This window comes from Plectropomus leopardus, chromosome 4 (assembly GCF_008729295.1).
Source record: "Plectropomus leopardus isolate mb chromosome 4, YSFRI_Pleo_2.0, whole genome shotgun sequence".
Lineage (NCBI taxonomy): Eukaryota > Metazoa > Chordata > Actinopteri > Perciformes > Serranidae > Plectropomus > Plectropomus leopardus.
Window position 1 is genome coordinate 8,249,129 of NC_056466.1, and position 23,399 is coordinate 8,272,527.

At 40.3% G+C, this 23,399-nt stretch overlaps 1 protein-coding gene across 2 annotated transcripts; it reads left to right on the forward strand.

Moving 5' to 3' along the window:
• Positions 1-1,747: 1,747 nt before the first annotated feature.
• On the forward strand, positions 1,748-23,178 carry kdm2aa (lysine (K)-specific demethylase 2Aa). Of its 2 annotated transcripts, none has more exons than XM_042484309.1 (25): positions 1,748-1,870; positions 5,208-5,346; positions 5,585-5,663; positions 5,873-5,919; positions 6,213-6,391; positions 6,582-6,688; positions 7,617-7,710; positions 7,926-8,079; positions 8,228-8,343; positions 8,769-8,895; positions 8,991-9,235; positions 9,334-9,411; positions 9,812-9,939; positions 10,146-10,269; positions 10,345-10,473; positions 13,642-13,725; positions 17,072-17,104; positions 17,651-17,756; positions 17,916-18,518; positions 18,648-18,813; positions 19,394-19,645; positions 19,751-19,914; positions 20,423-20,569; positions 20,848-21,066; positions 22,282-23,178. In XM_042484309.1, the coding sequence occupies exons 1-25, from the start codon at positions 1,865-1,867 to the stop codon at positions 22,461-22,463; spliced, it is 3,708 nt and encodes a 1,235-aa protein (XP_042340243.1). In that variant the 5' UTR covers positions 1,748-1,864; the 3' UTR covers positions 22,464-23,178. The 2 variants fall into 2 exon arrangements, with proteins under 2 accessions (XP_042340243.1, XP_042340242.1); XM_042484308.1 differs by lacking the exon at positions 1,748-1,870 and adding an exon at positions 2,259-2,949.
• The last annotated feature ends 221 nt before the right edge of the window (positions 23,179-23,399 follow it).

Consider the following 23,399-nt stretch of genomic DNA (forward strand, 5'->3'; position numbering starts at 1 on the left):
TAGAGTAGAAATGGAAATAAACACAGCCCTGCTTTATTTGATGACACTGCCACTGCCTCAGGGGTGTTTTACTGCTTCAGGTTTTTGTTGTTTGTGTATTTATTACAAAGGTTGCTTTAATTTTTAATGTGTGTTTTACCCCTTCTTTTTTAAGGACTATGACTGTATTTTTTCTTTTTTTTTTTGACTCCGGTCAGTCTTTGACATTTGCATCCTTCTTCTTTGCTCTAGATCCACAAATGCAGTCGGTAACACTGCAGGTGCACTGGAGCCGACTCCTGTCATGTCAGTTTACTTTAAAGGTTAAGCAGGTAACTTTAAAAAAAACCCAACTCTGTGATGTTTTCAGAAACAGTTGCTATTTTATAAAAGAAGTACATGAAACAGATAACAAAAATACAGTACAAAAATAATCATTTTCTTCTGGCTCCTCTGCTCCTGATGGCATTTACAAGAATCCACCACACCTTAACGCATGGCCCCTCCGGCCCCCCTTGAAGGCGCCACTGCTTTCAGGTCTGCTCTGTTTAACTCTTTCTTTTTAGCTAGCTTTTCGTTGTCTGACTCCTTATGTTTACTTGTCTTTGCCATCGTTTTTGTTCAGGCGTGGTGGATTCTTGCATTAGTAGCACAGGAGCACTAGATGGCCTGTTTTTTTAAACAGAAGTTACCTACTGAAGCTTTAAACCACGTTTGGATTTTATCTTTTGAGATGAGATGTGGTCACAGGCTCATGCACAGATCAGCAAAAAGATGCCACCTTTTAAAGATGAGTGTTGAAATATTGAGTAGAATTATTATTAGGAGCAAGTGTCAAGATGTAACTGGAGCACCTGCCAAAAATCCCCTGTGAAAGTCATACAACCACTGTCTTTACTGGCTCATGTTGCCATTGAGAGTACCTCACAAGCTCACTTTAACATCAAAAGTTTGAAACAGCACTCGAAATAACTGATTCCAGACTGCTTTCTTTAAAAGTCGAGCAGCATACTTCTATTTGGTGCTGTCAAAATGAAATTGATAACATGTCTCAGTGCTAAGTCAACATGACATCTGCGAAACTCAGACTTTCCACTTATAACCCGGGTTGTTCATTTTATCTGAAAACATATTTTCTGACTTGTTGTGGGTGTCCACATGATAGCAAGAGGACCCCACTCTGTCATACAGCTTTTCAGAAGGCTAAATGTGAACCGTACAAAAATCACAACAACCTTTAACCTTAAATCATTAAAAAATAATATTTCTGGCTCTCAAATGTGGATGCAAGGGGGCAGGACTGAAATCAGACAAGACTTATAGTCAGCCATGGTTCAGTCAGTACACTGGCCGTTCTATTCATCTGTAATATTATTATTATCATTATTAGGTTGATTTTGAAAACATGTAGTGTGATTGTGTGTGTCTTTCCTTTCCTGCTAACATTACTGAAATCCTGTCACTTTGTAGCAATTTATAATGGAAGTTTTGTTTTTTTCTTTTGTAGTCAAGTCCACTTGTTGACGAAAATAAAACGACACTGTTATTTATTTTCTCCAGAGTGATTATTTACACTGCGGTTGTACTGCACTGCGCATCATAATTTGGCATGTACCTCTCGCTCGCCGTATTCAAGCTGCGCGTGTTTGAAAGACAGGCCGCTGCGACCAATCACAGGCGCTCTGCAACATTTTCCAGCCAATCAGCGACGATTTGACCGAAGTGCATTTCCATTTATGGACCTGCTAGCACTTCCTCGTTGAGGTGAAGGCTACAAAACGTGTCCCTCCGATGCGAGCCTGTGGGAGTTAAAACAAAGGACACGGAAGGCGTCACACATCACGGATTACTGAAGGTGTTAGTAATTGGACGGACTTGTCTAAATATGGGGGTAAGCACTGCAAAACGCTTTATTTTTTAGGTAATTTGGGTTATTTATGAATGATGACTAGTTATATTGGGTAACGGGGCGGTAGTCCGTGCACTGTATCATCGCGTTATTGGCTCATTCGCTTGATTGACAGCGTGTTTGCCCAGTAACAAACGTTAATGAGCTGTATCACCCAATGAGGTGTAAGGTCGTTTTCAAACTGTGCGGTGATTGGTTGTTTTCCAGTTCCTTTCTACGTCTATTGGTTATATTTGTCCAATCATAGCTCAGAAATGTTTCTACTGATTGACACTGCTGTAGTCCAATGAACGCCTCGCTTGGTTATCTGTGATTGGTCCAATGTACGGTTGTAGGCGGGACATGGGATGTTTTGTGATGGGATGGAAAATGGCGGCTGTTCGGAAACCGCATTAACTTTAAACCATACTAGTAATAACAGCAGCAACCATCAGAGCCATTTTCTTGCGGTGTATTTTAAATATCTAAATATTGGTATTTTAATACGACTTAAGGTCTCGTTGAGTTTTTTAACGATATAAACAGGACGCTCTCTAAAAAGCTAACATTAGCTGGACACGACTTGGATTGGTGAAGGCAAGGAACAAAGCTCGAGGCAGTGTTGGTTTTATAATAATGATCATATTTTTGTTAAAAATTCACTTAAATTCACTGTGTACTTTTAATTTGTTTAAAATTGAGTCGGGCTACACATTACGCTTCCCATATTCAGACTTTTATTCACCAAGCCTCCGTTAAGTCAAGTGAGTGTAACGGTTTGAACACGTCAGTTAGAAAACGTAAGTTGAGCTTCGTTAGCTAGTCAAGATATTTAATCACTTTTTTGTTGTAATTTAGGCGAAATTAACGCTAACTGAAAAGTAAAGGCTGTGAACACGCGCCTCCCAGCTGTTTGTTTACTCCCTAGTGGAGCCAACTGGAGCTGCGGTTCAGTTTTAAAGTAGTTTTCTGATGGATCTACTTTACTTTAGCACTTTGCGTCGTTAAATAACGTTAGCATTTGGATGGACATACCTCCGGCAATAATGGATGACTCCAAGCCAAGGTACAGCAAAAGACTGGTAAGTTTAAAGGGAATCTGGCCACGCTGGTCCTTGTTTTCTCTCTTATCAACACTGTTTTCATACAAGAAATGAGTGCTGTGTATTTGATTACATGTTTTCTATAGATTTATCAGTTAACAGAAATATGAGCTGGTGTAAAAATAAATAAACAAATCATATTTCCCATACAGTGCAACTTTATTTGGAAGCTGAGATTTTTATTTACATGCTACTATCCAGAAGGGCATAGCCTAAAGCAGGGGTGTCCAAACTTTTTTTGATAGGGGCAGGGACTGGATAGTGTAATAATATCTCGTGCCTAGCTGCTTCCCTTATCAAAAGGGTTATTACATTTAATTTAATCACAAACAAACAAGACATACGCATTGGTTGCATTTTATAGCTATAATGTATTGTAAATGAATAAATTTTACACCACTTTTGGGTATTCCATCAACGTAGCTCAAGAAAAAATGTCCATCTTAAACTAGTGCCATCTCCCAATTAAGCCTCAAGTTGTTCCAGTAACTCAATCTAGACTCAGCAAAATTTTATGATAAATGCAGTCACATAGGCTTAAGACTATGGCTATATTATCAGAAGGCCAGATAATATCAGATGTGTGTAGATTACTTAGGATAGCTGACACAACGACGCTGCCTTTCATGTGAAAAACATCAAACTCACCAGCAATATTTAGGCTGTAGGAATAATCCTTTACTCACACCAGCCTGTAAGTAACATGGGAGTGTGCCCAGTAATAAGAGCACTGAGCCTTCTCCACTATTACACTAAGGGTGTAAATTATAAAGTAATACAAAGATTACAATAACCAGCATAAACTACCATGTTCTGAATAAACACATTATGAACACTAACAAAAAGGGACATTTGTGTTTTGGAACTCAAAACGGCAAACTTAACTACAAACCAAAATCTACTACATACTACATCACTAGGCATGATGGGAAATGGGCCGTCACTACAATATAGCCTACAGTCTGAAATCTTTAAAACAAGTGAGATCGTGAATAAAATGAGGATTAACTGAAATAGCCTATATCAAATAATCTTCTGTTTTTTAAGACAGTAAAAGTGGTGAGACATGATTTTTTAAAAAACTTTATTATTATTATGTTCCTTGCAACTGAATCAAATACATTCAGATGAGAGAAAAATGTCTAAAACATGAAACAAAAGTGAAGATAGGTTGCTATATGTTTTTTTTTTTTTATTCTTTGGCATGCAGCTAAATTAAGCTTGACAGTTATGCTGCCTTGGAGCTGCATAAGTTACCATGGTTACTGAGCGGGGACTTGCATAAGCCGGATCTCTCACTTAAACTAACGAGTCTTATGAAAATAAGCCAGGCTTTTCCTTTATCCACCTTGATGGAATACCTCTCTGAAAGCAACAGCCCTCACTGTCCACTTCTTTGCTGTAGTCATGTTTGCTGCCTAACAGGAAATGTCTGCTGTTGACTAACTGCTTATTTACTGTCTGTTTATGAAAAATAATTAGCTTGCAAAATAAAAAAATAAATAAAAATAAAGGTATATCCTAAAGATAATGATATGGATTGATGTTCATTTAATCTATATATCTATCTAGATTGATGGATTGCTGCACATACGGTGTGACACCACTGTATTAGGAAAACAGTGTTAATTTAGATTATTGTGTTTGTGAACACAAACCACAGTGAAGAGGTGGAAGAGATTATGGGGCACAGGGGGTTTGGGCTCAGCCTGGGATTATTTCTGTGTCACCTGTCACAACATAGGACCCCGAAGCCGTATTCTCTCTTCCATCAATGAGCATCCATGTTTGAAATTATTGTTAATTGTTGATTTTTTATCTTTTCGTCTGTTTATGTGAAGGGAAGCACATTTTCTGATGTAAAATAAGTCACTACCTGATGTGTGCTTTCAGTCCAGCTTTGTGTCCTGTTGTGTCTCCTCTTCAGCTTTGGCTTTTCTTAGTTGAACAAATGCTTTTTAGTTCTATATGGGGCTTTCCCATTTCCCCTCATGTTGTTATTTATTATACAATGAATATTAGAAATTTATGCTGTTTAAGTGTTTTGTGGTTCTCTTGGTTAGGAAGAATATCTACATCCACCTGGAATTTATTCATTATATAGACTGTAGTTTATAGACGTAATCTGATGGATTCTGTTCCTGGTTTGGTTATCGCTTCCTTTGACCATTTGTCCTTTTTCTTTCACCTATTCCTCTTCTATTTTCACCCATCCACCCTTCCCTTCATCTCCATAGCGGGCCGGTACTCGGCGACGATACCATGACGATGGCATCTCAGATGAGGAGATTGATGGAAGAAGGACGTTTGATCTGGAAGAAAAAGTCGTCAGTGAGAGGTTCAGCTCTGACCGGGTCCTGCGCATGCTGGGGAAAGGTAAGCGAGCACAGTCAGTGGGGTTTACACGGTTTGTTCATATGTGGAAAAGCTGAGTAGAAAAGGCACAATTTAACCTGGGAGCGGAGTTATGGCAGAGCTTAACACAAACGGTTGCTAAAGATTGTTGAACAGCCAGCAGTGAATGATAAAAAAAAATAATAATAATAGAATAAAAGTTGAAAAAATGGGCAAAAAAACTTTCTTGGTCATATTTTGTTGTTTTTGTATTTCATAGACTTGACATATGAGTTTGTTCAGCGAGGCGGTCTGAGAGACCCGATCATCTTTGAGAAGCCTGATGGACTCGGAATCAAGTAAGCATCCTCTTTATTTTTCCCTTTCTCCTTCAATCTCTTCACCTACACGTTCCATGTTATTTCTTTCTTGTTTTTTTTTTTTAATCAAATCCTTTGTTAGCTTGAGTGTTTGTTTTTGATTATTGGGGAAGAAAACACTGACATGATTAAATGCATAAACATCATGAGACTTGCGATATGTTGAGTAACCTCTTGTTGGTCTGTAGGATGCCTGATCCAGACTTCAGTGTCAATGACGTCAAGATGTTTGTTGGTAAGACCTCCAGAATAAAGTTTTCTTCCCTTTAAAGAATTCATTAGGTGCTGCTTACTGCTCATATATATATATATGTATCCTTTATTTAACCAGGTAAAATACTCACTGAGATTTAAAATCTCTCTTATCTCTTCCATGCTGCTTATTTTGTTTATTTTAGGCATTAAATTTATTTTCTTACATGAAATGTATAAAATATAAACATTGTACCTGCTTCCCATCAGCTGCTGTGTTGACCAGATCTCTTTGCATGGTATGACTAACCGTTGCAAAAAAACAACCCCTCTCAGGTAGCAGACGTATGATAGATGTGATGGATGTGAGCACTCAGAAGGGGACAGAGATGTCCATGGCTCAGTGGACACGGTACTACGAGACCCCTCCGTGTCAGAGGGAGAAGCTCTATAACGTCATCAGCCTGGAGTTCAGCCACACCAAGTTGGAGAACCTGGTCAAGAGACCTACCACAGTACGTACACATACAAAGGCCCATGCTTGTGTGTGTTCAACATATCCTTAACAGACAGAAGCATTTTGTAAGCTGCAGTGTGTCTGTCTCCATTCTCTCAAAACAGTAGTATGTTATGTGTTACCTCAGAGATACAGTACATTAAAGCTCATGTCTGTCTCTTCTGTCTGTCTTGTATTTGTGTCTGTAGGTCGATCTAATAGACTGGGTGGACAACATGTGGCCTCGTCATCTGAAAGAGAGACAGAGAGACTCAACCAACTCTATCAATGACATGCAGTACCCCAAAGTACAGAAGTAAGTCCCCCATGTGCACTTTTCTGTGGAGCAGTGGTGGAAGAAATATGCAGATCCTTTAGAAAATGTACTAATACCACACTATGAAAATACTAAAAGTAAATTGTTAAAGTAAAAATTCTGCATCCAAAATGTCACTTAGATAAAAGTAAGTAAGTATAATCAGGAAAAAGTACTAAAAGTATTAAAAGTAAAAGTACCCAATGCAGAAAAATCTAAAAACAAAAGCAAAGCAAACCCCCAACAACCTCAAGATTATTGAATTTAAAAATGGTAAAAAAAAAAAAAAACACCCAAAACAAAACTTGAAAAAAAAACCAAACCCTCTATTATAAAAATAAAAATACAGAAACAAGAGTGTGTGTGTGTGTGTGTGTGTGTGTGTGAAATTTTAAAAAACTTGAGGAAAAACACCTATTCAAAATTATAAAAATATCCAAATCTTTAACTTATTTAAAATATATTAAAAAACCCACACTCAAAATTCACTTATAGAAAAAAATCAGAAAGTGTCAGTTTTATCGAAATAGGCAGCAATTATTTTTCTTTCAATCAAACGCTTGATTAATTTACTTCTTGTTGCAGCTATACTTGTATAAAAGTAATAGTAGTTTGTAAAGTAACAAAAGCTGTCAGTTAAATGTATTGGAGTAAAAAGTACAACATTTCACCCTGAAATGTAGTGGAGTAAAAGTATAGAGTTGCATGAACTGAAAATATTTTGTAAAGCGCAAGTATCCTAGATTTGTACTTAAGTACAGATACTTATATGTATTTAGTTGTATTCCACTACTGGTGTTTAATCAAATTTGTAAAGGATCACTGGTAAAATTACTCAAGTCATTAAATAAATGGATTTCTTTATTCTGAGATAAAATAATTAACAGACCTTTGAATACTGACATTGTGTTTGTTTGCGTCTCTGCAGATATTGTCTGATGAGTGTCGAGGGCTGCTACACAGACTTCCACATAGACTTTGGAGGGACGTCGGTGTGGTACCACATACTCAGAGGGAGCAAGGTGGGGCCACAGGGGGTTCAGTGTGATCTGTTACAGCCTCATAATTTCTATTTTAGGCTGATTGCATGGTAAATGTTTGATGTGTTGTGGAATAAATGATTTGAAAATGTACAGTTGAGAATGGGAGGGTATGTCCACTAAACGCTAAAAAGCGACCTGTTGACTGGTGCAGTGAGGGTAGTGTGGTTTTTGAACTGGGTTTTGTGTGTTTCCAGGTGTTTTGGCTGATCCCTCCCACGCCTCAGAACCTGGAGCTGTATGAGAACTGGGTGCTGTCGGGGAAACAGGGAGACGTTTTCCTGGGAGACCGAGCGACTGATTGCCAGAGGATTGAACTGAAGCAGGGCTGCACCTTCATCATTCCCTCTGGTATACCTTTAACTCCCTCTGACACACACAAACACACACACACACACACACACACACACACACACACACACACACACACACACACATTATATGTTGAAGGAATTCAGTGACATTATAGAAATAATATTTCAATGTGTGTTGTATTCAGGTTGGATTCATGCCGTCTACACCCCTGTGGACTCCATGGTGTTTGGAGGAAACTTCCTGCATAGCTTCAACATCCCAATGCAACTTAACATCTGTAATATAGAAGACAGAACGCGGGTAGGGAAAACTGTCTCTCCTATAAGGTGTACTGTGGTTCCCAGCTGGTGAGTCGCGGTACAAAAGTAGGTTGCAGGTCCAATCTGAATGACCGCAAGTGACTCGAGACAATATCAAGTTTCTGAAAAAAAAAAACCTTTATTTTGAAGTACAGTGAATTTGCAGCACATAACCTTTATTTTGAAGTGTGGTTTCCTGTATCAAGAGTTGTTTTTTTTTTTTTTCCAAGAATAGTAACAATTTCATTGCCCTGTTCTTCGTATTATTTAGCCTCTTAACATGCTGTGCCTTTGCGCTGGTCTTGAAGCAATAATAAGCACCTTTTTTCTGGAGCCAGTGGCTGCACCAGTTGGGAACCACTGTTGTAAATGATGTGAGGTGATGGATTGTGTAATGTCAAAGTGCCTCTTTCACCTCTAATGCAGGTTCCACTGAAGTTTCGTTTCCCCTTCTACTACGAGATGTGCTGGTACGTGTTGGAGCGCTATGTCTTCAGCATGACAAAGACCTCCTACCTCACACCAGAGTTTCAGAAACACACACTGGGCATCGGTATGAACTCAGGCAAACATGTATGAGGAGAACTTTACAATGTCATTCATTTTTGGTGTAGATTGGTTGTAAATACGATGCGTTCCTTTTGTCAGGTCTGAAGAAGCCGCCCAGCTCAGATCCAGCCAGTGAGCAGGTGAAAGAGGAAGAGCAGGATGATGGCAGTGATGAAGAGGATTCAGAGCAGCAGTCTGAGAAGCCTGCAGTGAAAGTTCATCTGACTCCCCTCGAGCTGGAGGGAATGTGGAACCTGCTGGGTAAACTGGAGGCTCTGCCCTCCAACAAGAAGTGTGTCCCAGCGGGCATACACAACGCCCCAGCACTCATTACACACATCAAGGTATGACTGGTGTGTGCGTGTTTGTGTCAGTTATTTGGCCTTTCATGTTGATATTTAAGGCTGTCCTGTTGACAGCGTTTGTCTCTGCTGTCTTGCAGGCTCTACTGAAGGAACATGCCAATGACAATCCCAAACTGTCCTACACAGGAAAACCCATCATCAGGTGGCCAAAAAGAGTAAGCAGTCCTAACTTTTATACACACAGCTCATTAGTAATGATGGTAGTATTGTATCCAGAAGTGCTACATCAGAGGAAACTGGACTTGCTTTTCTTTGTCTAAGAAATCCATGACCTGAACGACTGAGAATCTTGACAGAATAATAGTAATTTGAAATTTGCGTTTCTGTTCTGGAAACTGCTCAGAGACCCCTCTCATGGTCCAAATGCTCATCAAAGTTATACATTTCCTGAATTCTTAAGGTCTCTTTTCTGTTGTTGTGCAGTTTCATGTGGCTGCGATTATCCGAGAGATCACAATATAAGAGTTCATAACAAATACTGGATTGTGTGCTTGTGTATTTTCTTTTTTTTCTCTTATTTTATTCTCAATTTATTTATCTGCTCCTCTCCACCAGCCCTCATGGTACCAGCCTCCTCCTCCTCCACCGCCTCCTCCTCGTCCTAAATTGGCCACCACTCCCATCGTCCCACGACCACAGAAACCAGCCTCCTCCATGTCTGTGCTGAGACGCCGCAGGGTCAGGTAATAAAGAATTTGTGTGAGAAACACATGTTGTCAATTCAAATAGAGACTGACGTAAATGTTGTTTTAGTCACTCTTAACTGCTTTTCTGTTTTGTTTATGAGCCAATGCCAGCTTTATGGCTTAATAAATGTAATTGCGCAGGTGTGTGAATCAGCTTGTTTTCAGTGATCATCTGTCTGTTGTAATGTTTTCTTCTTCTGCAGGTGTAAGCGCTGTGAAGCCTGTATGAGACCGGAGTGTGGAGACTGTAACTTCTGCAGAGACATGAAGAAATTTGGAGGACCAGGGAAGCTCAAGCAGACCTGTGTGCTACGACAGTGTCTCTCTGTAAGTAACTCTTCATTTATTCATTTCTGTTTGTTGGATGTGTCTTTTTTTGTAACTTTCTCTCCGCCCCCCCAGCCGGGTCTTCCTCTGTCTGCAGTTTGTGAGATCTGCAAGGAGCCCAATCAAGAGGAAACTGGAGACCCCTCCCTCACGCTGATGGAGTGCTCCAACTGTGCACAGATCGTCCATCCCGCTTGCCTCACGGTAAATTGCGCGACACACACACACACACACACTTGGGCTCTATCCGAAATGAGTCCCTACTTACAATACAATACAGTGTACTATATTTACTGTCTGACATTTTATTTTAGTGAATTCTCAGTGTAACATTTATACTCTATACAGTTCCCTTAAAAATGGAACAAAACAACAGTCAGAGGGATGCACACTTCTTATTTCTAACAATCCTGCGATTACTCAAGATCCTACTCGACTTTAAGAAGTGTGCACCGCACTTTGAAGCAAATTTTTTTAGTGTCCAGACAGACAGTGTAATTACAGCGTCACATGATGCCATGTGGCCTCAAAGACTTCTTCCCATTGACTGACATGGTGAAAGAGATGTCTGTATATCAGCGGAGAATTTGTTGTGAAATGACAGGAGCACTAGACCGGAAGTAGCCGGCTCAGCCAGTGAAAGTCTTCAGTACGCCTCCTCTATGGATCGAGTGATGCAAAAGTCAGTGTCGCCCTGGTTCCTTCATCAAAAAGCCCATGGGATTCCATTGGATTTTGGATTATTGTAGAAAATAAGCTCTTTTGCAAACAAACATTTATAAAAAAGGTTAATACAGACATCTAAACTAACCACTGACACTATTATTCTGCTGTTACTAGTTACTCGTAATTAAATTACAAACTAAATCTAATTCTTATCCGTTACAGTTAGTGTGGAAAATACTGTATATGTAATGAAATTACAGTTACCAATCAAAGTACTGGTGATTGCAAAATGGTTTACATTCAGAGGTTGTTGCTTTTTTCAAGGAAAAACATTTATTCAGTTGTTTTGCATCTTCTTGCTGTGTATTAATGCCTTCTTTTGTCAAGTAATCCAGACATTTTTCAGTTTTGTTGCCTACTTTGTTAGAACAGTCATAAATGTAATAAGTTACACAAGTTTGATTAATAAATCAAAATAGTTACATTACTGATTACACTTTTATTGTGGTAACTAGGAATCTGTAACCTAATAAATGTTAAAAGTAACCTTCACAATAGTAGTTATCACAGGGTGAACTAACCACATACACTCTTACTGTATTGCTGTTATTACAGACCTTAAACTGTATATAAAGTCTATGTTATAGACGTGAAGTACCTACACCAAGGTAAGGTCCTTGAATATAGCTCTCAGAATTAAGGTATTGGAATACCTTGAAAATCAGACTTTTTTACTTGAACCTTGGGAAAAAATGTACTTGGAAAAAAATTAGAGGAGACCAGATTGATAAATTATGTTATGAAACGTATTAAAGTTGTTTTTTTAATTTAGAAATCGAGAACAGATTTGCTATTTTTTTAATGCTATATAAGATGTTTTTGCTGTCGGAGCGTCAACAAGTTGTTAAACTCCAGTAAATAGTCTGCACCAGGATGCTAGCCTGCAAGACACTCACGTCGGATCATTGTGCGCCAGTGGCGTTGTTTATAGCTGTTATTCACCAGTAAATAGTGAGCCGTGTGTGTGTGTGTGATTGTGGATGATGGAGCTGTTTAATGGATTTGTTGCGTTTGTTAGTTACAGCGGTGGCTGTTAGCCGCTAATGTTAGCTCCGCTGGTTAGCTCCGCTGGTTAGCCGCGGACTTCACACCTGTTGATCCCCGCAGGACTCACTCAAATCCGGACTGTGTAGAGAGGTTTCATGGTTTGATTGCTGTCTGACAGACAGATAGGAGGCTCGCTTATCTGTGAGTGTAGTTGTGCTGTATGTAAACAATTGAAATACAACGTGACAATTGAACAGTCTGGAAGTCAGTTTTGTCAGAGAAAACTCTGCTGAGTCTATTTTAATCACTTTCTTTTGGACATGAGTCCTCCAGGCTAACATGTTGCAGATTTAAGAAGAAAACATGCTGAAATAAATGTATTTTTCCACTTAACTAACAGTGAGATCGATAAGTCAAAATTTACAGTGAACTTGGGTAACATTAAAAGTAGTTGTGTAGTAAATGTCTGGTTTCCTTTTTGTTTGGGATTTTGCTCGTAAATCATCCTTAAAACCTGTCAAAAACTCTGTTAGAGAAATGCTTGTAAAGGTGTAGAAAGTATTTGTTGCTGTAAAAAAATATTGTCTAAATGAAATTTGATAAACAAATGATATCAACAAGGAGGATTCTAAATCACACTGATGGCCTTAGATACAAGTACTCCGGTAATCAATTAGTTGATTGACAAAAAGCTATTTGGCAACTGTTTTGATTATTAATCAATTGCAAGTTATTTTCCAAGGAAAAATGTTAATAGTTTGCAGCTTCTAGCTTCTGCATTTTAAGAATTTTACGCCTTTTGAGCATTTTAAAAAGATGGTGTTTTTGTTTCCCACTGTTGGTTGGGAAAAAAACAAAAACAAATTTGAACATGTCAATTTAGATTCTTCTAAAAGTGAAATGCACATTTTCTGCTGATTGCTGTCATTGTACAGACTGAACAGCCAATAATTTAATCAAGAACATAAACATAATCTGATAATAGCTGTGTCAAAAGATCATTGTTGAACTGATTCATCATTTGGTGTAAAATGTCAGAAAACTGTCCAAGGTGACTTAACCTGCTTGTTTTCTATGACCAACAGAAAACCCAAAATATGTACTTAATGATCATTTCACAACATCAAAGCAGTAAATTCTCAGATTTGGAAACCTGAATCTATCAGTACTTACTAAATGACTTTTGAATGTGCTGCACTGAGCTCTGCACTCACTATATGTTCTGCTTTTGTTTGTTTGATCTTTTACCATCACATGCCTAAAAATTATAATAACCAGTCAGTAATTGAATTTTAGGCCCTAGTAGCATGTTTTTGCTCTGTGTAGGGATTTGCACATTTCTCTTGAAATAGATGGTTATGTGGAGCACAATTCCAACCCCTGAAAGTCAAAATGAGTACTAGAAAAAGTTTCTGAAAGTCCTTAAATTTGACACACAAGTTTAATACAAACCCTGTTTACAGCAACTACACATACTGTAGCACATAACGCATGTAGAGGTCATATTACACATATATCAGGTCTGAATGCCCTCTGTCTCAGCCACAGTCTCGATACAAGAAGCCAGGTATGAACACGGTTTTAGTTCATCGTTTTTTTGCCTTATTTCCTCATTCATCCATAATTTTACATATAATATGTCTGGGTCTTTCTCTGCAGGTTCAGGGTGAAGGAGTAGTGAACAAAGACCTGCCTAGCTGCTGGGAGTGTCCAAAGTGTGTCCAAGGAATCACTGACCAAGAGGTATGCAGTGTCTTATAGACAAACACACACAGTCTCAGGGTCTCTTATTTCTTTCTATGTAAATATATTGAGCACACAGACTTCTGAGTCTCTCTTTCCCTCAGTCTATTAACCCTCCGTTCACACACACTTGGTTACAGTGTGTCAAAGCTAACGGGTATTGTGTGTCTCCTGTCTGTTTATTTTTCATTATTTATCTATTTATTTTTTCTTCTGTTCCTCGGTTGCTTTATTTTCTGTTTTCTTTGGATTTGATTTAACTCCCGTCAGTCATCAGGCAGCGACGAATCGTTGGCTGCCGGCCACCAGCAGCACATCCGTCCCCATGGCCCCCTGGTGCTCAGACTGGGCCCCGGGCCCTCTGCTACCATAGGGGGTCCCGTGGGTGCCCAGCAGGATGGGGAGGTGGTCCGCTGTGGTTTCTTCCCTCCTCCTCCTCTTCCTTCCTGCTCTTCCTCCTCAGCGTCACTTCTATTGGTGGCGGCTCCTCTGCCTTCTCAGCCAATCAGCTCGAGACTGGTGAGAGGTGCCGTCTACTCTCAGTACATCCACCCGTCTGTCCAGTGCACCCCACCCCTTTTTTTCCCCATTCCACCTTTTCAAGAGAACAGACACAACTCTTGGTGTAAATGTTACTATTTAAATGATCTTGTTACTAATGGAGAATAATTTCCTATTTAACAATCCTGTTTTCATACAAGAGTGGTGCCTCTTCTCTGAGACCGTTGGCTGTTTTCATTTTGGAGCTGCCTTCAGCTCAGATTGGTTTCTGTGCAGTTTTCCCTTCTTCATACTTTCTAAATGATTTTTCTCATGACTCATCACGATGGACAGTGTGTAGCCTGGTTTTCTTAAGTTAAGATGATAGCTTTTTGGCAAAACCACCATTTTCTCCAGGTTAGGGTCGCTCTCAGACATTGAAGAGTTGATTTGCTGGAAAACAAAAATGGAAGAAGTAAATTTTAGACTTCCGCTGCGTTCACACTGGACGTGGAATGGCGGTGAAGCGTGCCTGTTTTCCAGAGAGTGCTGGCTGCTTCGATTCGGCACCCCTGATGAGCAATTAGACTGTTTACACAGGACGCGCCATGGCCCCATGCTCCGTGGTAGGCTAACGATCTGCAGCAATAGTCTTGATGTCTGGTCTGTTCTTTCCAGAGCTTCGAGCAAATCTGGCAGGAAGACACACTAAATACTCCATCATGAACTATGTTAAGGATATATTTGATATGGTATGAATGGCTTGATCATGACAAGCGATAAAATATGCATCCAGTGCTCCCACAATGCTTGTCAGTTGTGTCTAAACAGGGACTAACAGACGCACTCTGTCAGACAAGCACACAGAGATGCGCACACACACACACACACACACACACACACTCAGCCACACAGCCAGAGACACACAAGCAAGCAGGGACAGAGAGACGGGGACAGAGCTCTCCATGTGAATAGAAAGGAACAGAGAAGGAGAATCGGTGCTGACCGGCGCAGAGAAATGTGCTCCTGGTGTGAACAGCCAGGGGACTACTGAAGGGCTGCTGCGCGTCCGTTAATATATCCGGGCGCTTCCGCTTCCTGTGTTTTGAAATGTCGGGTCCACACTGAAGTGGTTTTCAGTAAGGCTGCAGGATATGCAAATAAAAAAACATATTGCAGTTATTTTTACTGGTAATATGATGGCGATGTCAGTGGAGATTTTATTGGAATAATAATTTTTGCATTTTATTTTCACTGTAAAAAATATATTACGATGATGATGTGATTTTTACTAGATTCTGTACCTGAAAGCACGTTCCATTACGTCTGACATATGATTTGTTGGTCGAGGCGTCTACAGTTGCAGCTCCTGTGATGTGGACATTGTACTTGGCCATATTGCAGTTTTAGTAGTTCTTATATTAGTTATGCATGTTTGCTCTTAAGATTGTAAATGTTATCTGTGTACTTCTGAACACATCAGTCTCCACGTCTCCAGTGTCAAAATGGATGTTAGAGAAACTGATGTTGTTCATTGGTTCTTCACTCAACTTTTCACTTGAGTCCCTGGATGAACCGATATTGTGACTGCTTGTCCTCCTGTTCACTGACTTTTTTTCATCATTGCAGTGACTGACTGTTTTAATGACTTTTTGTTGGTGTTGTGGAAGGATGTTGTAAAATAGCTGCTGTTATTTTGCTCAGATAGAGATCTTAGATGCTGTTCTGATTACAGCCATTTTCCTAAGCCAAATAGTCTAATGCCGACCTCATCACTACTGCACTAAATGCTTGTTTCACATGTCAATGGCATGTCATTCTCAGTGTTGTACCACATACAAGTTGAAATGTCAGAACAGAAGAGAAAGAAGTTTTCTCTTAATTGTGCCATTGTGGCTCCACTATATGTTCAAGTTGTGCAACATTTCCAAACTGCTGACTAAAAAAGCTTTTTTCAGCTTCTATGTTGATATTTCCATTGTAAAAAGCACCTAAATGTGTGTGAAGTTTTAGTGATGACTTTCAAATTCAGATGTGAAGCACATGCATACAAATATTGGATTTTTTGGAATTACAGTGTGGTTGTAATTCAGAGCACCTGGGCAGTAATAGTCATTTCATAAGTTGCAAGAAAACAAGAATTTATGTAGTTTTGGAGAAGGCTGACATTGAAATCAGACAAGACAGTGTAAGATATAGTAACTTTTACCATAACCATAGTACCTTTACTAGTGCCATATATTAAGTTAGTGGTTAACAGTTAAAGTAAATAATAGTTACCTCTGCATAAGATGACTAGTTTCTGTTTTTGTGCAGGTTAGATGAACTTTGAGGTGTTCAGATATTTGAAAAAACATGTGGCAGCAAAGAATACACTGCTTTACATCACTTGCTATACCGTCAGCTTGTTTTTTGTTCTATACAAAATTTGTTATCTTTAAAAGTTACTTAACTGAGTGTGAGTACATGATAGTAACGGCTTCAGAGTAAACACCTCCTTTAATAAGTTTTTTTTTTTTTTTAAAAGTATTTTGCCATGACTTTGAATGGAGACTTGTAATTGCTTCATAATGTGCCTTCAGAGGCTTTTCCCCTCTGATAGCAATGAAAAAAGTGACAAAACACATTTTTTTGCCCTTTGGTTTACAGATGGATTGTGGACTTGGTAATAATAGGATTTAGATGTTGAACATCAGAAACATAATATCAGTTTTCGTCCAAAAAGATATTATCAGTCTTCAAAAATGTTTATGAATGCAATACAAAAACTGTCAGCAAAATCTAAAGAAAGCTGTTTTGAGATTCCTCTTCTGTTGGTTTCTTACATTTCTTCTTATATTGATTTTTTTTCCTTTTCCTGCAACAGTCCAAAGGAGAGAAAGGTGAAGGCCTCCCAGCGGTGAGTGATTATTGTCAGGTTTTTACTGCAGTGTGCTTATTTCTTAACAGTCTGTTAACCATTTGAAACCTGGAACTTCACTTTTCTTGTGCTGCTCTCAGATGCCTTTCACAGTTATTTAAACCTTTGACCTCTGAGCAAATTGGTTTTATTGTTTGTTGTTGTTTTTTTTTCTTTCAAAAACACAGGGAAAAAGGCAACGAGTAACTTTCCTTTTTACGCTTTCTAACTTTTAATATTAAAAAAAAGAAGTTTTATACTAATATTTCGGTCGTTAAAAAAAACAGCTGTTTCCTAATATCGTGCTATTTTTTGGGTAATTTCCTCTGAAGTTGCTCATTGCCTTCTTTCTGTGTTCATGAAATGAATTAGGCTGATTTGCCTAGGTTTTAAAGGGTTAACAATTTCCTTTTTGTCTGTTTTCCTCCATACCTCTCTTCCCCCACGCTGCCTAATATCTTTGTTATTCTGTGCCTCCTTTCTTTTATGTTTTGGTTCTTTCCTCCATTCTTCCCTCTTTTTTCCCGTCTTCTCCTGCATGTGCAGAAGCGGAAATCCTCCACCCTGCTGGATGCTCGTATGGCTAAGATTTACAGACGACACAGACACAGTCGTGATGGAGACGACTCTGCCAGTGATGACGATGATGAAGGTTCATCTTTGTTAAAAAATGAGGCACATTTTCACTGTCGGCTGCCCGCCAGTTATTCAGCTACTGTTTAATCACAAAAAAGACTAAATCATTTAATTTAAATTTTCACTTTTGTTGTGATCACTCTGTTCTGACCTGATCACCTGTCCGTCTCTGCAGCCTCCCAGAGAAGAAAGATGCTCCATGCCCGAGGGGGGAGCCACTCCTCCAGGAGGGGCTTCAGTGCCAACAGGAGAGGCCTGCTGAGAGGAGGCTCGGCCCACAGAGGAAACAGAGGAGGAATCATGACTCCTGGCTCCTCCTCCGTCCTCAGGCTGAAGCGAGGGATAGGCATGAGGGACGGTGCACGGAGGGGACGAGGGGTGAGGCTGAGGGGAGGCTCCAGGATGCAGCGAAGAGGAGACGAGTCAGAGGATTCGGACGATGACGACGATGATGACGAGGAAGAGGAGGAGGAAGAGGAGGACAGTGAGGATGGAGACAAAGAACGACTGCAGCGTCGCCGTAGGAGGAGGCGCAGGACTGATGATGATGAAGATGAGGATGAGGACAGTGAGGGGCAGGACTTTGACCCCGAAGAGGAGGAGATGGACACGCTAGAAGATGAAGAGGAGGAAGAAGAGGATGTGGAGGAGGAAGGACGCTGGGATTCAGACCCAGAACCGCCGGTCCTCCTGGTGTCTGATCTGAATGACGACCTGTTGAGTGGCTCCTACCTGACGGTCACTCTGCAGCGCCCCCACAAGGCCAAGAGACACTCTGGTAAGACTTCAAATTCTAACAGCAGTTTAATCTGTTTAGCTAATCAGAAACATCTAAAGAATATATTAACTTTCCATAACTGAACTGTGAAAAGATCATTAGTGAGTTAAACATGTCGTTGCTATTCAGGCTCCATAGTTCCAAAGCTAGAAGCAGCGATGGGTCTGAGGACGGCTGCAGTGGGTGCTGGAGGTCAGCAGGGCTTCATCCAGAGGAAGACGGCTCTGTCCAAACCGTCACGACTGAAGGGCGGTGACGCCACAGCTGACAGTGCAACGCCAAGAGGACCCGGGAGGTAGAGTTCACAACTGATCAAATTCAGCTAAAAACATTACAACTACTGTAGAGTATTTTTGTGATGATATTGTTTATCATACGACAAAATATGAAAATATTAAGCTGTTCATTTCAGGAGCATATAATAGCAGCAAGTTAAGTAATTAAGTAATATCATATGTCAGCACAAACATAACATTTTGTCTTCATATACTGTATGTGATATATAGCCAAGTCTAACTGAGACTGAGACTCTCAAATGTATAAATAGTGCAACAAAATAAAATCAACCACAAATCATAAGTAGCCTTCATATCCAAATAGCTGTCAAATACAAAAAAATCAAAAGCTATGTCAGTATTAACATAAACTTCATGATTCAGCACATTCCTACTAATCATGATAAAGAAGTTGTTTTTTTGGGGGGATTAAAGCATATTTTTGGGGAAGTAATACTTCCAAAAACAGGACACGCCACCAAATCTTTATTTGAATCAAGCATCCATAAATTCTCTGTAGGCTGTTTGTGACCAGTATCCATTTGCTTCATGCATGTGACATCCTTGACCCAAACGTCATTTACTTTTATGATCTCGTAGGCCACGTCTCCGGGGTAACCATGGCGACAAAGGCACTAGGGATCACTCTGCGACTTCCTCAGAGGAAGAGAACGCTGCTCCTTCTTCTGCGCCCTCCTCCTTGTCTCCTCCATCCCTGCTGTCTCTGCCGTCCTTCAAAGACGTGGGCAACGAAAGAGGAGGGGAGAAGGAGGTGTGGGTGTCAGTCTTCAAGTACTTGAACAGAGCGGAGCTGCTGGCCTGCATGACCGTCTGTAAAGCCTGGTACAAGTGGTGCGTCACACTCTATTATTCTACAAACAAAACACTCAGCAAACAGAATATTTGTTTGTAGAGCTCTGACACGACACACCGATCATGCTGTGTTGTCCTGTGTAGGAGCTGTGACAAGCGTCTGTGGAGCCACGTGGACGTGAGTCGGTGCAGCCCGCTCAGCAACCAGGCCCTAGCAGGCATCATTAAACGCCAGCCCACCTCTCTGGACCTGTCCTGGACCCCCCTGGCCAAGAGACAGCTCAACTGTCTGCTCACCAGGCTCCCAGGTACAAACACACACTAAAGCCAGTCACACTTCTTATTTTTACCCCTCGTTGTCAAAGGGCTCTGTTGCCCTCTGGAGTGATAGAAAGTGGTTAAAATCTTCTTTTGATGGCAACTGCCTTCAAAACCCTGATTCGTCATCAGTAGTCGTAAACAGACTTGACTGTGGCAATAATGGTATAAATACAATGATATGAGTCATTTATCTGAAAGAGACAGTAAAGTATGGATACTCGAGATTCATTCACGACTTCATTTTCATGCTATTAATCAGTCAACACGTCATCAAATAAGAAAGAGCCCTGCTTCATTACCAGACAACAGTGATGCTCTGTAAGCTAATGTTAGCGATCTGTGCTCTTACCCAGCCAGTCTGCACTGATATTAGGGAGGAAGTAACAGTTCAGTTTAATTTTATTTTATAAAGCCTAATATCACAAATCACAATTCGTCCCCTCTGTCCCTACATGTCTCATTCGTCCTCCTCACTCCGTCTTTCTGTGTCTTCAGGTCTGAGGGAGTTGAGGGTTACCGGTCTGTCCTGGTCCTGTCTGTCAGCGATGGTCTCTCCCACTCTGCCCTACCTGCGGCTGCTGGACCTGCGCTGGTGTGAAGGCATTAAAGATGCCCAGATTAAAGAGCTCATCATTCCGCCTGGTCAGTAGCAGCAGGAAAAAAAGCTGCATCGAAAATACGAGGCTTTTTGTGTTGCAGGACCGCGCTGGTGAAGAAGCACTAAGGTGGTATTAAGTGCAGATGGTTGTTGGATCATTGAGATGACAAACAGCATTGTGCACAGTGAATGTGGTTACAGTGGGATCTTCAACATGTCCAGAAAAGTCACGTAGCATGCGCGGGTTCACTAAAATGAGGGATGTAATCTCCATATTGAGCTGTCCAATGCGAGTGACCATTTCCTCCATGTCTGTCTGTAGGTTCGGAGTCGTCTCGCAGTAGACTGAGGAACATGGTGACGCTGCGTCTGTCCGGTCTGGACATCAGTGAGTCCACTCTGAGGCTGCTGCAGCGCCACATGCCCCAGCTGGAGAGGCTGGACCTCGCTCACTGCAAAGAAATAACAGACTCGTCCATCACCCTGCTGGCAGCGGCCGGGACTCACAGCCGCAACAGCCTCACTGAACTCACACTGGCAGGTGAGAGTTCGATCACAGTCGCACTCCCACACGTGGCTTTTCATCTAGCTCAGTCTGTGGTAGGAGTTGAACTTTACATCATACTTCTTTTAGGATGCCCGGCTCACCATTTCTTCAGCGTAGACATCATTCTCAAGGGCATACGATCACTATCAATCCACTGATGATTCTTTTAATCAGTGATTTAGCTTTATAACATAACAACTACATGTCATATTTTATGTTCTACATGTTATGTTTTTACACAGTTTATTCATCCTGACTAAAATTGAGAGATTTATTGTCCCAGAGTTATTGTGAAATATAAACGTTATTTGTTATTTTGTGGCTGCAGAGTGCTACAACACAGGGGTGTAACGGTACACAAAAGTCATGGTTCGGTATGTACCTTTGTTTTGAAGTCGCGGTACGGTTTGGTTCTCAGTTAAGGGGGAATATGCAAAAAAAAAAAAAACTGCTCGTCATTCATGAAGATCAATAGTTTATTGAGTTAAACAATAACAGTTAAACAGTTGTCAGCTGTCAGTGACTCAGCAACTGTTTCAAATGAAATGAAACATACAAAATAAAATGTATAAAAATACAGTAGAATACGGCTGCAAATACAAAGCCCTCCAATTAATAAAACTTTTTCGTGAGCAGCGTTGCACAACTCTTTGTTTTTTCTCGCAGAGGTGACAGTCACACTTGGATGTTGCCTTTTTAAATGCGTGTGCAAGTTTGTCGTGTTGCTAGATGCATCGCTAATCACCAGTAAACACTGTCAGCACACTGCTTTTGTCTTGTCCACTTGCTCTTCCTTTTTGTATTTCACCGGGAAACCGAAGCGATCCCACACAGGTGGTTAGAATGACACGGGAGCATCTTCGAGCTCTGGCTTCTTCTTCCCGTTAGTATACGTCCAGGCTGGACTAAGCTAACTTTATGTAGCTGTTACTGTGTAAGCGCGGGCCGGAAACTAAACAGTCATCACATCGTTAGGGAACTCCAACTTGAAGCTTTAAGTTCCGCAGTTAAAATAATTCTGTACATTCGCCAGTCTATTATAAATAAATTATTATTATTATCGACTGAAGCAGAAGTGCCTGTGCCATGACTGCTTGTTACTTATACGTGTATTGTTACACCCCTGCTACAACACATTAACTAACTCAATTAACTTTTACATTTTTGTTCCTGATGAGAGCCGCGCCTGACTCCTCTGTTTGTGTCCAGGTTGCAATGAGCTGACAGACGGCTGTCTGTCCTACCTGAAGCGTCTCTCCTCTCTGACGCTGCTGGACCTCAGAGGCTGTAAGAGCATCAGCAGGCGCGCCTGTGATGCCTTCATCTCTGACCTGTCCCACGTCGCCCTCTTCTGTATGATGGAGGAAAAACTCATCCAGCGCCTGGATTAACACAAACCGCTCGATACAGCACCCACAGTTTCATCGTCAGCTGGAGGAGGTATGTTTGTTCTTCAGAACAGGAGGAGCAACAAACCTGGAGCATCAGAAACGTTACATCTAAACACAGTTGCAGTGGTGGCTCTATAGCTCCCAAAATTGCAATTTCTTCTGTTATAAAATTTAAATGAAGACACTTTTTGTGTTTTGGGAAGGTTTGTTTTTATCACTGTTGATGGAAAAAGGCTGGCATTTTCCCGTGGTTGTCTTCGTGCTAGCTGAGGCTAAACACTCAAACTTGAAATTTATATCAATGTTCTCATCCTGAAAGACTACAAACAGGCAACATTACAACGTTATACAACGTTCTACTAAATCTACTACAACGTTCTCTTCTTATCTTCTGTCATCGCTAGAATATACATATAACGTTTAACCAGAAGGCTAAATGTGAAACTACCTTTACTGTGTACAGACTGACACGGGACTGCCTGTGAGACGTCTTTTAATTATTTTTTTAGTAAAAATAAGGGAAAAGTAGAAAAATGTGTTCACCAAGCTTTAACAAATGAAATGTATTATGGAGTAGTGTTCTGTGCGTGTACAGTGACTCTTGTGTATATATGTTTATTTTTTTATGTTTCATCCTTGTTAGGATTCTGTTAAACAACCGAATGTACATTTTTTCTAACAGGGTTCAAAGCCTAATAAAATGTGAAATATCAAACACTATTTATAGTATTTATTCAGGAGCGAAAGAATTATGTTTCCCACATCAAAACATATGAAGTATTATATACTTAAAGGAATACTAACCCCCCCACATGACCATTTGCATACGGATCATCTCGTGTTATGTTGAATTCATAATGTTTTTCCTGTATGATGAATGGAGAAAACCAAAAAACAGAAAATTACTGATGAATTGAAGTCAGGGGGCCAGTAATG

What these genes read in the sequence shown, in the direction of transcription:
- kdm2aa (XM_042484308.1), top strand. Translation starts at nt 2,893, where the DNA reads ATGGACATACCTCCGGCAATAATGGATGACTCCAAGCCAAGGTACAGC. An exon ending in ATATAGAAGACAGAACGCGG is followed by an intron (nt 8,344 to 8,768) that starts GTAGGGAAAACT and finishes CCTCTAATGCAG; the next exon opens with GTTCCACTGAAGTTTCGTTT. An exon ending in CAAGGCCAAGAGACACTCTG is followed by an intron (nt 18,519 to 18,647) that starts GTAAGACTTCAA and finishes GTTGCTATTCAG; the next exon opens with GCTCCATAGTTCCAAAGCTA.